This window comes from Miniopterus schreibersii (genome assembly GCF_964146895.1).
Source record: "Miniopterus schreibersii genome assembly, chromosome: 7".
Classification (NCBI taxonomy): Eukaryota; Metazoa; Chordata; class Mammalia; order Chiroptera; family Miniopteridae; genus Miniopterus; species Miniopterus schreibersii.
The window spans coordinates 39,257,366-39,271,348 of record NC_138108.1 but is presented as its reverse complement, the minus strand read 5'-3'; the positions used below and the strand labels follow the sequence as shown (position 1 = coordinate 39,271,348).

Sequence of the window (13,983 nt, the reverse complement as noted above, 5' to 3'; positions counted from 1 at the left end):
CTTTACACACACACACACACACACACACACACACACACACACATATAAAACTTAAAAAATATTTTTTTTAAATTGATTTCAGAGCCAGGAAGAGAGAGGGAGAGGAGTATAGAAACATCAATGATGAGAGAGTCATTGATTGGCTACCTCCTGCAGGCCCCATGACCAGGAATTAAACCTTGATCTTTTGGGTCATAGGTCAATGCTTAACCAGTGAGCCATGCTAGCCAGGCAAGGGACCTGCACTTTTAAACAAGCTTCTATGGTGATTCCTATCCACATGAAGGGGTTTTGGAAGTGAATAATCTAAGGCTATCCTTTAGCTAGTATTAGTCATGGTAAAGACACATCATTCTGTCTATTTTTTATTTCTGTCCAAAAAACATTTACTGAATGCCTACTGTGTGGTAGGCACAAGCTTGCCCTGTGAGCCTTTCATTCACAAAGCTCTCAGGGAATCGCACAGAACTCTAATCTGCTATCCAGGGGGAAGGTCACGTTATCAGGCTCCTGATAGGTATAGAATTTCTGTCCTTAGGATCCCATCTCTACCCTGGTAAGACACCCTCCCCCCCATTCCTTTTAATCCAACAAGCAAGAGCCTTTCTATGTTTTGGGGCTGTGGAGCCAACAGTTTGCATGTGCTCAAGTGTCTCCAAGGGATAACATGGTGGGGCTTGTGGAGAGGGGTTGCCAAGAAGCTTCTTAGGGACACTATAAACACACAGAAGACCAGACTGCCACCCTCCATCACTTCTGTCTGCAGAAAAGAAGCTTGTTGTTCAAATGGGAGAGAAAAGTAGTTATGCGTGGTGGGCAGGGAGTGACTGCTGTGGTGAGCAGGATGGGAAAGATTTCAAAGCATTCCTACATCAAACACAACCTGGCAATCAGGCCCCTCTGCTATCACCACCTGCTGAGAACTCAGCACCAGAACCCAGCAGGGCAAGTGGCCCTCGGGAATTCATGATTTGAACAAGCAATAAAATCAGTAAGACATTTCTCCCATACCCTGTAAACATTTAGGAGACAAAGTTTAAAGTTACTCAGAATACCCTATATTGTCCTGGCTGGTGTGGCTTAGTTGGTTGGAGTGTCATCTTGTGCACCAGAAGGTCACAGGTTTGATTCCAAGTCAGGAATCAAATAATATCTTCCAGTTTCTCCTTAGAAACTATAGACACATATTCTTCTGGAGTAGATTTATAGTAGTTAAGACCTATGCCAGAAATTAATCCTTTGGAATGAATTCCGTGGTCCTTTGGTTTGTGACTATTTCCCCCTAGCTTAGCCCTCCCTAAACAAAGTATTCTAGCAAAATCTCTCAAATTTAGGGCCTTTTCTCTAAGGTTTCAGGAAAAACCATCAGCCTAGGTGCCTTGCCTCCTGTACATTTCCTGGCTGGGGACCTTGGCAAATGTCTGTCTGTTGAATTTGAGTCTGAGATGATCAGAGTCTTGACTGCTAACCCAAGCAAGTCAAGAACCAGTCCAGGAGTGGAGATGACAACTCTGAAGCCCAAGGTGTAGGATATGCCAAAGACTGGGAGATTAAAGGGGGCAGAGGGAAGGATGAACAGAATGTATCTTTCTATATGCAATTAGCAAGGAGTCTGAACAATGTGGGTGAATATCTCACCCACAGCTGTGAAAACAAAACTACTCAATTTTTAAAAATCTCATTCTTTTTTAGGATACTCTTTTCACTCAGAAAAAGCTCAATCTGCAAAATTTTGCTTCAGTGAAATAGTGTGGACAGCTCATGAGTGCATCGAAGTGAATGTTTAATTGTGGCAGAAAGGACCCAACTATTGTCTTGAGTTCTCAGCAGCAAACACCTGGTTCTTGTTGCAAAGAAGGCTGCCAAGGCACCTAGGCAGCTGGTTTTTCCTGAAACCTTAGAGAAAAGGCCCTAATTTGATAGATTTTGGTCAGACTTGCCAGATAGTCAGGCTAGGTTTTCTGTCCTACATCCTGGGCTGCAGCTAGCTGGACATCTTCAGAGAGGTGTATAAAGCCACACTTCCTTCTTGACACCCTGGGGCCTCTGGGCCTAGGGGTTGTCATCTGATGAGTACCTTTTGAGAGATGGCCTTTGGTTTTGAGACAGGAGTGTAAGAGCTGGGACATTATGCTGGTAAAAACTGGCTATTAAAGTCTAGCCAGAGGTGGCTATGAGGGCACTGTGAACTCAGCAGCATGTGATTTGCTGATAACTTTTGCATTAAGGGTGTAGAGAGAGGACAGTGAAGAAAGGCACCTACTATTTGAAGCCTTAGCTAGCTCTGAAGAGCTCTATCATTTCCTGACCAGGGTGCTAGACAAAAGCCTTTATTTTTCTCTTTTTAAAAACTAATTAGGACCTTTGTCATTTGATTGACTACAGGAGAAAACTGAAGGAGCAATATCAAGTTTGAAGGGCTGTTTCAGCAAAGGATTCTATTTCCCAATCAAATCCAAGCACTCCAGCAGTGCAGGAGTCCCAGGCTCCTTTAGCTTTGTGCTGGTTCCTCTGTCCTACCCCATCTGCACAGTGGCTCCCCCTCCCCCATCTTGGCTCAACTTCAGCCTCACTACCAGTGACACTTTTGGTGTGGCTTTGTTTGTTCACAAGTTCACATCCCTGTCAGGAACTGGCTCCCTGGACTGTGGTGGCTCCTATTTTCCAGACTTCCTCAGAGTGGAATTTTAGGCGAGGGCTCAATCGCTCTTTCATGACAAGTGGATCAGTAAAACAATAATAAAACCTCGGTCACCATAACTCAGAGGCTGTAATAGATCAAGTTCTCAAGGGCACTTGAAAAGCCAAGAGTAGACTCTTTATTCACACCGAGTTTTAGGAAACTACCGTCTTTCATTACCGCTGTGTGTAAATAACATTTATTTGTTTAATTTGTTATTTTCTTTCAGCCACAAAGAGGGAAACATTAAAAGAAATATTCAAGGAAGTTGGGAAGTTTGTCAATGTAAATCGTGTCTTTGTAACCCGTCTACTCTTCATTTCCTGTGCCAACTGCACTTTTATTTCCCGTCTCTCTACACTCAGTAAACAAAACCATATTATCAAGGGAAAGACGTGAGCCCATTAACATTGTAAGCCCTCAGATTTCACTCGCAAGAGACTACGCAGCACTTATCTGATGGAACAGAAGCTTTAATTGCTTCGAGGCACAAGCCTGTCCAAACCTCTGAGATCTGACCCGTCCCTAGGAAGCCTGTGAGCCCTTGAGCCAAGAGCCTGGGAGAAAGCGTGCCCGGCACCAGTGCGTGTGCCAACCTCCCGGGCAGGAGCGCAAAGTGCGCTCCATCACAAGGGCAGATTCTTTATTTTGACAACCTAGTCAGAGCGGAAAATCAGCTAAACTTCCGAACAAGGCAGAAACTTTGTCTTCTATCCAAATCAAAACCGGTCACTCCAACACTCGCGCTTATGCCGCCACGAGTCGAAGGAGGGGAGAAGCTGAGGGCAATGCTGCGAAGTGACGTGAGAATCGAGTCTAAAAGCGAAAGTGACGCGCGTCCCCAGGTATCCAGCACTTACAGCGTAAACCTCAGTCCCGCAAGTCGGAGAAGGGGGGGAAATTAAACCTCTGCTCCGGCTTTAGGAGAGAAATACCACCCGTGCCAAGAAAACCAAAAGCGCAGAGGGCTCAGAGGAAAAAGAGTAACTACGTTCCCTGGAGAAAGGCTAGGAGCAGTCCCCGGGCGAGCTCCGCGCTGCCTTTTAACCCCTTACACGCCGCGACGCCCACAGTCCGCACCTGAGCGACTAGCGACCCAAGACCCAGCAAAGTTCTCGGCCCTCCACCTCGCGCTCACCCGGGGGCCCGTCCTGCCTTCCCCCGCACGCCTCGCCCATACCTGCCCGCGGGGCGGGCGTCCCAGGCTCTAGCCCCGCGCCCTCACCCCGCCCTTCCCAGGCCGCCGGGACCTCGCCGGCTCCGGCCTGGCCCGGGGCCACTGGGTGGCGACCTCCCGCAGGTTCGGCCAAGTTGGCGTGGGGCAGGCGCGCGGAGCCCGCGGCCGTGCGGGGAAGGCGCCCATTGGCCCGCCGGCGCCACGTGGCCGCCCCGGCCGCTATATTAGGCCACTATTTACCTCGGGCTCGCTCGCCATGGCTCCGCGAGGGCAACTCGGGTAGAGAAGGAAGGCGGCGCGGCGCGGAGCGCTGCGGTCCGGCGAGCCCCGCAGCCCGGCCCGGGACTGTGCGCTCAGGTGAGAGGGACGGAACCATGAGCTCCTACCTGGAGTACGTGTCGTGCGGCAGCGCGGGGGGCGGAGGCGACCTGCTCAGCTTTGCGCCCAAGTTCCGCCGCGCCGATGCCCGGCCGGTGGCCCTGCAGCCCGCCTTCCCCCTGGGCAGCGGCGACGGCGCCTTCGTCAGCTGCCTGCCCCTGGCCACCGCCCGACCCGCGCCTTCGCCCCCGGCCACCTCCGCGCCCCCTGCCGCTCCGCCGTACGCGCCGTGCACCTTGGAGGGCGCCTACGAGCCTGGCGCCGCACCTGCCGCCGCCGGGGGCGCAGACTTCGCCTTTCTGGGGCCCGGGCCCGCGTACGACTTTCCGTGCGCGCTGGGGCGGCCGGCAGACGACCGCGGGGCGCACGTCCACTACGCCACCTCGGCCGTCTTCTCGGGCGCCAGCTCCTTGCTTCTCAGCGGCCAGGTGGATTACACGGCCTTTGGCGAGCCCGGCCCCTTCCCGGCGTGTCTCAAAGAGCCCGCCGACGGCCACTCCGAGGCCTTCCAAACCGCGTCCCCCGCCCCTGGCGCCTACCCCAAGTCCGCCTCCCCCGCCTCCGGCCTCCCCGCGGGTTTCAGCACGTTCGAGTGGATGAAAGTGAAGAGGAACGCCCCTAAGAAAAGTGAGTACTTGAGTTTTGGACGGACGCTCCTGGGGCTGGGAACAGAGCCTCCTCCGCGGACTTGCGCGAGGGGCACCTTGCAGCCGTTCCTCTAGTCTAGACAGAGGTTTGGGTCCTATGGGGGAAACGCGTTCCGAGGTGTTATTAAAGCAGGCGAATCCCAAAGAGCGTGCCCCAAACGCACGCTCCCAAAGTGCGCCAGGCATGGAGAAAACTGCAGGAAGGGGCTTTCTCCGTGGAGCGTTTGTCCAGGCCCGAGGAGAAACCGAGGAAGGCTGCCGTGTGCCTTCGATCCTAACTGTAGCCCCACCGCTCACCCGTGTTGCGTCTCGGCCGCCTCTCGCCCCACTGACTGACTGTCTTTCTGTTGCAGGCAGACCCGCGGAGTATGGAGCCGCGAGCCCCCCCAGCGCCATCCGCACGAATTTCAGCACCAAGCAACTGACAGAACTGGAGAAGGAGTTTCATTTTAATAAGTACTTAACTCGAGCCCGACGAATCGAGATAGCCAACTCCTTGCAGCTGAATGACACCCAAGTCAAAATCTGGTTCCAGAACCGCAGGATGAAACAAAAGAAAAGGGAAAGAGAAGGACTTTTACCCTCCGCCACCCATGTGGCTTCCTTCCAACTTACCCTCTCAGGCAAGAACCCAGGGAGCCCTTCTCAGGCCCAAGAGCCCTCCTGAGGTTTAGTGTTGAGGTTGAGGAAACTTGGCCTGCAGAAGTCATAGGCTGACCCACCCCTATCTAGACCGACTAGCTCAGTTTGGGGTGGAGGTGGGCCTGGGCAGAAATAGAGGTTTCACTTGGGAACGGAAGTATCTTAGTGCACTTCTGAGTTCCAGGCTGTGGGTGTACAGATATTAATTTGAGGTCTTTTAAGCCACTCATATGTGTATTATCGGTGTCTTATCAGGGAAAAGGTGCCCAGCTGCCAGCCCAACCCTGCTGCTATGTTGCCTTAGTCATATGCAATTCCTGGGTGCAGAGTGGCAGTGCATTAGTTGCAGAGCTCTGCCAATGCCCTGATATGCTCAAGAGAGCATCTATCCAAAGTTTTTTTTGGTTTTAATTTAAAGTACAAAGCTACGTGTATTCAGCTTCTTGAGATGACCAGAGCTAGTTAGGGCCTCCTTGATGTGGCTAAGCTGCTTCAATGATGATGTTCACATTTGCACTCCAGTTTTGTTTTTCTTTAAGAAGCAGTTTCTACCTCTCCGTGTGCCTGAGTGAAGATACAATCACTGTTTAGTTAGTAGCTGAACAAATCCACAAGGTGGGTAAAGATTAGAACCTGAACTACACCTTGATACCAGTTACTCAAACTTGAATGTAAATGTATACAGTATGTATATTTTTAAAAAGGTTTGCTTGAAATGAACATATATGACATTTAATGTCATAGCATGTAAAAGGTTAGAACTTTTTTTATAATAAAAATTACAGAATATGTTACTCTCTGCTTTTCCTTACTCTCATTTTGATTTTCTTTCAAGCTGATTCAATTTCTCCTATTTGGAATTTCTAGATTCTGTTATGGGAATTTGTTTAGGTTGATAACTTTAAAAAATAACACTTCTTACAGGTTGTGTACACAAACAAGTTAGGGACAATTATCTGAGGAGTTTAAAGAGGAAAAAACTACTCTGCCAAATATCTGAGTAACCTAGGAATTACTTCCTTACCTTAAATGCCCTAGTTTTATGGCAAATATGTAGACTGCACTTATAGATTAGGTGCTCACCCTGGGAATGTTGTGGATCCAGGGAGATACTGCAGGGAGAGGTTGTTCTTTTGTCCCCTGGTCTTACAAAAGGAAGAGGAAGGGTGACCTGAAGACTTCTCTAGTTGATTAGTGTTCTCTGAGAAAGGCAACTGCTCACCAGAAGTTCTCAATGGCTAAATTCCCATTTCCAAAGTCAGGTATTATAAGAGGCAGGGAGAGGCCAATAGTCAGAGCTTTCCAGTTCCTGTAACCCAGACTGAGCATCTGGCCTTATAAGAGATAGCACAGAGGTGCCTTTCCGTTTTTGAAATTAAATACTTTCAAATTAAGTCATAGGAAGTAGAAGCACACAGTTTGAAAGTTGGCATGAGGGTATGTGGTAAAAAACCTCTCCCCTAACCTTATTTCCACCCAGCTCCCCAGTTCCCAATCTTGAAGGCACCTGTGGTTGACCAACCTTTTATGTAACCTTACAGAAATTTTATTTGAAAAAATGGAATGTCCATACACAAAATCAAGTAGATACTTGGGACAATTGTCAGGGCAGGTCATTTTCCTTACTATATAGATAGCTATAGCTGTATCTTTAAGATCTCTGTATAGTTCAACTGAAAGGCTTGAAGTTCCAAATAATCCAGATAAGAGGCTTAGCTCTTTCTTTTTAGCTAGGATTTCTAGATTCTAGAGTAGTGCCTCAAATCCGATAATTCAGAGGTCTAATGATTGTGGAGGATTACTTTCCTTATAAAACAGTAATGTGATTAATTGTCCTAGAAGATTGAAATTATAATGAAATTCCTGTCCTTTGCACTTATTGCACTTATAGCCTAATGGAGTTGAAGAAATAAAATTATCAGTTCTAACAAACTCAACTGATAAGGGGGAAAAGATATCACTTAAAAAGCAGGTCTGTCAATATTATTCTTGTGTTTTGCCATCTGCCCTTCACCCCTTCACTAACTTGATGCTAATCAGACCTTGTTTGAAACAACAGCCTCCCCTCTGAGCTGTGTAGCTATTTGAAAGTATTTGTTAAAGGAGTTGTGATCAGCTTGTTACAGCCACCTCCGGGCTTCCCCTGCAGTGGTCTTTGACAAGACAATGTTTCCTTTTTGATAAGCATTCAGATGTACACCTAAACAAAAAAATATCAACACACTGGGTCGTTTCCTTAATCTACCACCCTTTTCTTTGAGAAAATAAAACTTTTTTTTTTTTAAGCTACTACTAGGACTTAGCCCTGATGGACATCTTTCTTGATGAAGGTGGCTATTTTGACATATGTATAATGCTGTTCTATGAATCAGGCCAATATTAGCTATTTTTGATCAACCCCAGGGGCCTTTAAAAGCTTTCTTAATGCAGCTCACTAAATAACTATATTCAATATTAGGGAGAGTCCTGGCTGAAGATCGGGACTAACTTGATGACCTCTGGAGGTCTCTTTCAGCATGAAAATGCTACAGAACCAATTGAATGACTTCTGCATATTTTATTTTAGGCCTGTCATTGGAAGAAAGAGAATTCAGTTCTAAGAGAGCAAATGCTGTCCCCAGAATTATGATGATACTGTGTTTATACAGTAAAAGTGGATTTTAGAAATTGTCAACTACATCTCATCAGTAGAGGTAACTAGCCCATGTGGATTGTTTATAGAAAGTCCCCTTCTCATTATTCAGAACCTTGTGTTATTTTGAGTCAGATCTTCCATGAAGTGTGTTGGTTACTCAAATTACACAACTGCTAAAACAATTCCATTTCTATTTAACAAGATCTCAAACTAAACATGCTAATTCACCCTCCAGTGACCCATTACAGGAATGAATACACAATGGGCAGTTCTAGCTGTTGTATAATTAACTATTCAAAGTTCCTTTGTCTTCAAAGAATGACCGTGTGTCTGTTTTTCTGGATTCAGGATAGTTGGGAGTGAGGAAAAAGAAATAAAGCATTTAATAGCATATAAATCTTCCATTACTTGAGTACTAACAAATGAAGGTCTTGCCGATGTAAAAACCTAAAGCAATGTCACCTAGATTCTCAAAAGATTAATTGTATGTGATTTATTCTGCCTCACTCTCATATATAGCAAGGCCCAAGACCAGGAGAGGTTATGTCCGATTAGCATGTCATTAGAAAGGAGGGGCAGGGTCAGGAGAGTTGCATTAGCTCTGATGTTCTTAATTATTTCTTATGGCCAAACAAATGCTCTATATTTGCTGAATATTGAATTTGAAAACCTCAGGACCTAATCAGTTTCAGAGAGATGTTTAGACTGACCACAGACCTCTCAACAAGAAAAATGCCCATTGTTAAAACTTTATTTGTGGTTTTAAAGTGAAACCATACTGGACGTATCTCACAAATAATGATAAATCTCCATCTAAATAGAAATCAAGATTTTCATGGTTTTGACTTCTATAGCATATTTCTGTGGCATGAACATGCAACAAATATATAAAATAGTTCTGTTTAACATCTAACTTGTATTTGCTTAAGTTATACTTGCTATTCAGAAATATGATCTCAATAGAAACTGTTTAGATAAATTCCATAATGAACTAAGAGGAAAGAAATCCTAAATACTGATATGAAAGGGAATTTTATTACTTAGATTATAAAGATTTAAACATTCTCTCTTTCTAATAGTGTCATTAATATAATTTGGAAAGGATGGCCAAAGAGTGGACATTTGGACTTATAATAGCCAGTAAAGCAGGTCACTGACACTTTGAGGCATTTCTAGAGGGCGCTAGACTATTTAGCACATCTCATCGTTAGGGGCTGTGTAGAAGCTAAACTACAATTTGAGGGGTCCTCTTTAAGAAAAAAATACAAAACTATAAATACAGAATTGCTAGGGCACCTCCCAGGAGGCTATAGAAGTGCCCAAGTTAGGGAAGCTTAAGTTTCTTTGGGTTCATGGTAAATTCATCTCTGCCCCTTCCTGAAACCACTGTTCCATGCCCGCTACCCAGCCATTACCTGTAAGATGGGAACAATGATTGCTTTCCTCCAGCATCTTGGAGCCCGAATTACTGTCTGATCTTCTTCAAGTGCATTCAAAATAGATACTATGGACAAAGGTAGGTCGGGGCTTTGCACAACCTGAGCATCTCAGTCCCACTCTGCTTTGGGCTACTGGCTGGCTGAGTGACTTCACTGCCTTGGACTGGGAGCCCTCTCATCCTGGGGGACTTTTCTGTGTGTTGCCTTCTCCATGATACAAGCAGAAGAGACATATAGAGCTGGAGAGCCCGCAGCTACTCTCTTAGCTTCTAAGAATTTCTCAGAAGGATGGAATCACTGAGGCTGAGGTAAAGGACTATGTAAAAAAGAATATTTTTTTTTAAGGGAGGAAACCTGGATTTTAGCACCAGTTGTATTTTCTGATTAAAAGGGAAAATAACTTCCCTGGTCTGAGTTTCTCCTGTAAAAACGACTGTTAATGGAGTAATATCTGAGACCTTTAAAATTTCATCTCTCTAGCTTTAGGATTTATATGTTTGTGTTTGTATATGTTTCTCCTTGGTTTTGACTTGATGAACAAAAAACTCTAACAAAGCTCATTGCCCCCTCAACCCAAAGTTACCGCTTCCCTTTGAACAGATAAATTAGGGTCTAATAAGAAACTTTTCAAATAGGCGTCAGCACTTCCCGTTCAGATTCTCAATCTCCGTGTCTTTAATTCCATACTTCAAAGTCGGCTATATTCAGAATAGAGAAATAATTTGGATTTTTCTTCCTTAATTAAGATATATGGGATTGCAAAGTAAATGCTCTCTTCCATTGAGGAAAAGAGATAAGAGCAACCAGATCATTCCTCCTTTCCGAAGTGCTGTCCTTTTCCCTTCTTGGTCCCTCCAGCTTTATCGCCTCTGACACACAGTGGGTGCCTCACGGTCCCCTGCCACTAGGGCCCTGCCCAGCCGGCCCATTGTAAAGCCCTGTCCTCACCATGTTCCACTTTGAATTCTCCTTAGTTCCCGGTTGCCAGTGGGAGAAACGGAAACATCTTTGGCCTGAGATTCAAGTCCCCCAACATCTACATTTTCCATGTTAATCTCATACCATTCATTTGTTTATTTATTTATTTAACGCTCACCCAAGGATATTTTTCTATTGACTTTAGATAGAGAGGGAGAGAGGGAGGGAAAAAAGAGGGAGAGAGGGAGAGAGAGAGACATGGATGTGAGAGAGACACACGGATTGGTTGCCTCCCGCACTCGCCCTGACCAGGGCCGGGGATCGAACCTGCAACCCAGGTGTGTGCTCTTGCCTGGGAATCGAACTCAAGATCCTTTCGTTGTGTGGACTGACCCTCTAACCACTGAGCACAGCGGCCAGGGCTCATATCATTTCTTGACACAAAAACTCTCCCCCAGTTAGAACAGTCTATTCAGTCTCTCGCTAAGGAAATGTATGCTTTTGAGTCTTGGAACCTTTCCTCGTGCCCTTCTGCTCTCTCACTGTTATCTTGTACCTTCTCCCCGCTTTTCCAGAGTCGCTCTTTAATAGCACAGCTCAAACCCTACCAGCTCTGTGAAATGTTTTTTGCACCATCCAATTCTAAAGCAAACTCCTCTGAGTTCCTGCAGCATTTATTGTTGGTAGCACTCACTCAGCACTTACAATCTGCCATATTATGAGATCTCGTTTTCTCTTTTTCTCTCTCTTCCCCTACCTCCCTCTGCTGCTGTCTCCCCCTCCCCCCCATTAGTTCTCTCTCTATGGGTATATATTTTATCTTTCATTGAGTACCTTGTACATAACAGTGGTCCTACACTATCTGCTGAATGTTGAATGTAGTTTTATTAGACCAAATGGCACAGTGCTACTCATCCAGCACCTCTTCTACTCAGAGCACTATAGGACTTATTGCTAAGTATTCTTCGGGCTTCATTATTTACAGTGGAACATAGCTATTCTTGACCACACCATAAAATACAAATGGGAGGCTGGGAGGTGAAGGAGGGAGCTAGGCTTCCCTCCTATGCTTTAAGGCACATTCTCTTGATTGAATACAGTGTAAGCTGACAAAATGTGGATGCTATCTAAAAGACCCCTTTTATCCTCACAAAGGATAATTTACAATGCACTCTGGCTGTTGTCTGAGGCTTTTTAATATATTGCATTTCTTACTTGCTACTGTCACTTGTGTACCTTATGGAGACAAAAATCACTGGAGGAGGGTTGTTGAAACCAAGCAAGGTCCAGTGTGGGGTTTCTCAAGAAAGGTCTGGAGACAATTAAACGTGGTGGTTACAGTAGTGCACCTTGGAGGTAGATAGGCTTGGGAGCAAATCCTGGGACAAGGGACACTGTGTTACTCAGCTCTAATTCCTCTCTTAAAAATGGGAATAACAACGTCCTTTCTTCATTGACTTCTGAAGTAGAACAGAGATAATACATGTAGATTGCGTAGCACAATGTCTGATGCTTAATAAAAATTTGCTAATGATTAAGACAGAATAGATTATAAGAGTCGTAATAGGCAGCTAGGATGGAAAGACATGGGCTGAGGGAGAGAAATATTTATATATACGACAATTATTTATGAGTTTCCAAGTGCCAGGCATAGACCATTAGAATGAAAGAGACATTGAGAAGGGAACAAGAATCATGGGGAGAGAGAGAATCAGGGTGGAGAGAATAAGTAGGGCCTAGGTTATTGATAAAATTTGCAAAATATCGGTGGTGCATGATAACAGAAGAAAGTAAAATGGAAGTTGATGGATACTCGATGAGAGCAATGGCCGAGCACTCACTGACTTAAGCCAGAGCCCAAGACCTTAGAAGAAGCCTGGAAAAATCAAGGACAGAAGGTGCATCAGGTCATAACACTGCTTCTAGTTTATGGGATCATTCTGGGCAGTGCAGAAAACTGAAGTTCATCACACTCGTGCTCCATTTTCCCCTCTGCCAAAGCTCATGTGAACTCGCATGCATGGTATTTGGAGGGTCAGGCGTCGTAAATTAGAATGCAGTGATGATTTACATGAGGTTCCTACCCCGTGGGGCCTCGCCGGGTTGAATTTATCATCTTCAAAAATAGAGACTCTGGATGCTATATTCTGTTGACATCAAAGTTAAAATAGGATCAACCACATTCTTGATTCTGTTTGCTGCGGAAAGAAGAAATTTTTCCCTCTACCTACGCAGGCAGTGGGAAATCATGAATTTTCCCAACTGCACGTAAACCTGTAACTATGTCCGTTGTAGGTTTATGAATGCCTGCTGTTAAACTGGGGTGGGGTGGGAAGCTTGCTGCAAAGAGGACACTTTGAGGTCTAATTAATGGCTAAAGGGTAGTCCTAAATAAAATAGAAACTATTTTATTTTTCCCTAATGCCTATGATCAATTGTCCAAATAGTGTTAGTATTCAGTTGCTTGAATGAGTGATTATTATATATAAATGTTTATATCTCCTCTTACATTTTAAACCTGATCTAAATTTCATATTCATGAAGTGTGTTGTCTTTACTATGAGAGAATTGTAGAAAAGATAGATTCAATGTAAATAAATAAAATAAGTTCCAAAGGATAAATTAAAACTATAATATTTCTCATTCAGACTAAAGTGGCATACTACTTGTCCCTTACAGTCTTCTATCAACTTTAAAAGCAATTTAAATTTTCTTGGGTTAACCTGCCAAAGAGCCCAATTTATTCTTCTGTTTTGACTGCAAATAAGAGCCCACATGCAACCGGAATAATGTCTCTCTCTTTTTTCCTACCAGTATATGGCTTCCTTGCAAACTTAAAAAACAGCTGTGTATGAATCTCTGGCTATGCTTTGGAATCTGTCACATGGTGATACTTTCCAAGAACTATCCAAGTCCACTTTTATTGAAGGTTTGTGATATTTGGCTTGGCCCTTGATTTTGAAGGTTTATATATTTTATAAGAAAATGTCATAGGTTTCTTAACTGGCCCCATTTAAACTCAAACTATTTTATGTTACATATTTTATTACACCAATAAATGGAATAAATTTCATTCTGAATGATCAAAGATAAATAAAGTCATTGTTTTATAAATGTCCCCGACTCACGACTCACTATGCATCACAAAGACAAAGGCAAGCTGCCTCAGGTTATTTGTAAATAAAAGTTTCATATTTTCCAATTCTGCTCCTTCTAATTTTAGTTATGAAACAATTATCATTTTGAACTCAGGATAAGCAGAGTTAGCTTAAAGCTTTCTCTTAATTGATTATGTAGTATTAGGGGCACTTTAATAAAATTCAAAAACACATTTGGGTTGCTAAAAGATTCAAACTTTTAAAATATTTTTCCCATTTAATGTCAGAAGGCTCTTTTTAGAAGCTACTCTGTCAGTGGAGAAGAAACAATTATCTGTTAGTTTCATCTGTTTCTCTCTTTTGTTAAAT

General features: G+C 44.3%; 1 protein-coding gene across 1 annotated transcript; it reads left to right on the top strand.

Annotated features, from left to right (window-relative positions):
- The first annotated feature begins 4,112 nt into the window (after positions 1-4,112).
- Positions 4,113-6,317, top strand: HOXD1 (homeobox D1). The gene is made up of 2 exons (XM_081142842.1): positions 4,113-4,862; positions 5,236-6,317. The coding sequence occupies exons 1-2, from the start codon at positions 4,232-4,234 to the stop codon at positions 5,547-5,549; spliced, it is 945 nt and encodes a 314-aa protein (XP_080998968.1). The 5' UTR covers positions 4,113-4,231; the 3' UTR covers positions 5,550-6,317.
- Positions 6,318-13,983: the final 7,666 nt, after the last annotated feature.

Bases quoted from the DNA above. Each gene is read 5' to 3' on its own strand.
- HOXD1 (XM_081142842.1), top strand. From the start codon at position 4,232: ATGAGCTCCTACCTGGAGTACGTGTCGTGCGGCAGCGCGGGGGGCGGA. The intron at 4,863-5,235 runs GTGAGTACTTGA...TTTCTGTTGCAG, and splicing joins GAGGAACGCCCCTAAGAAAA to GCAGACCCGCGGAGTATGGA.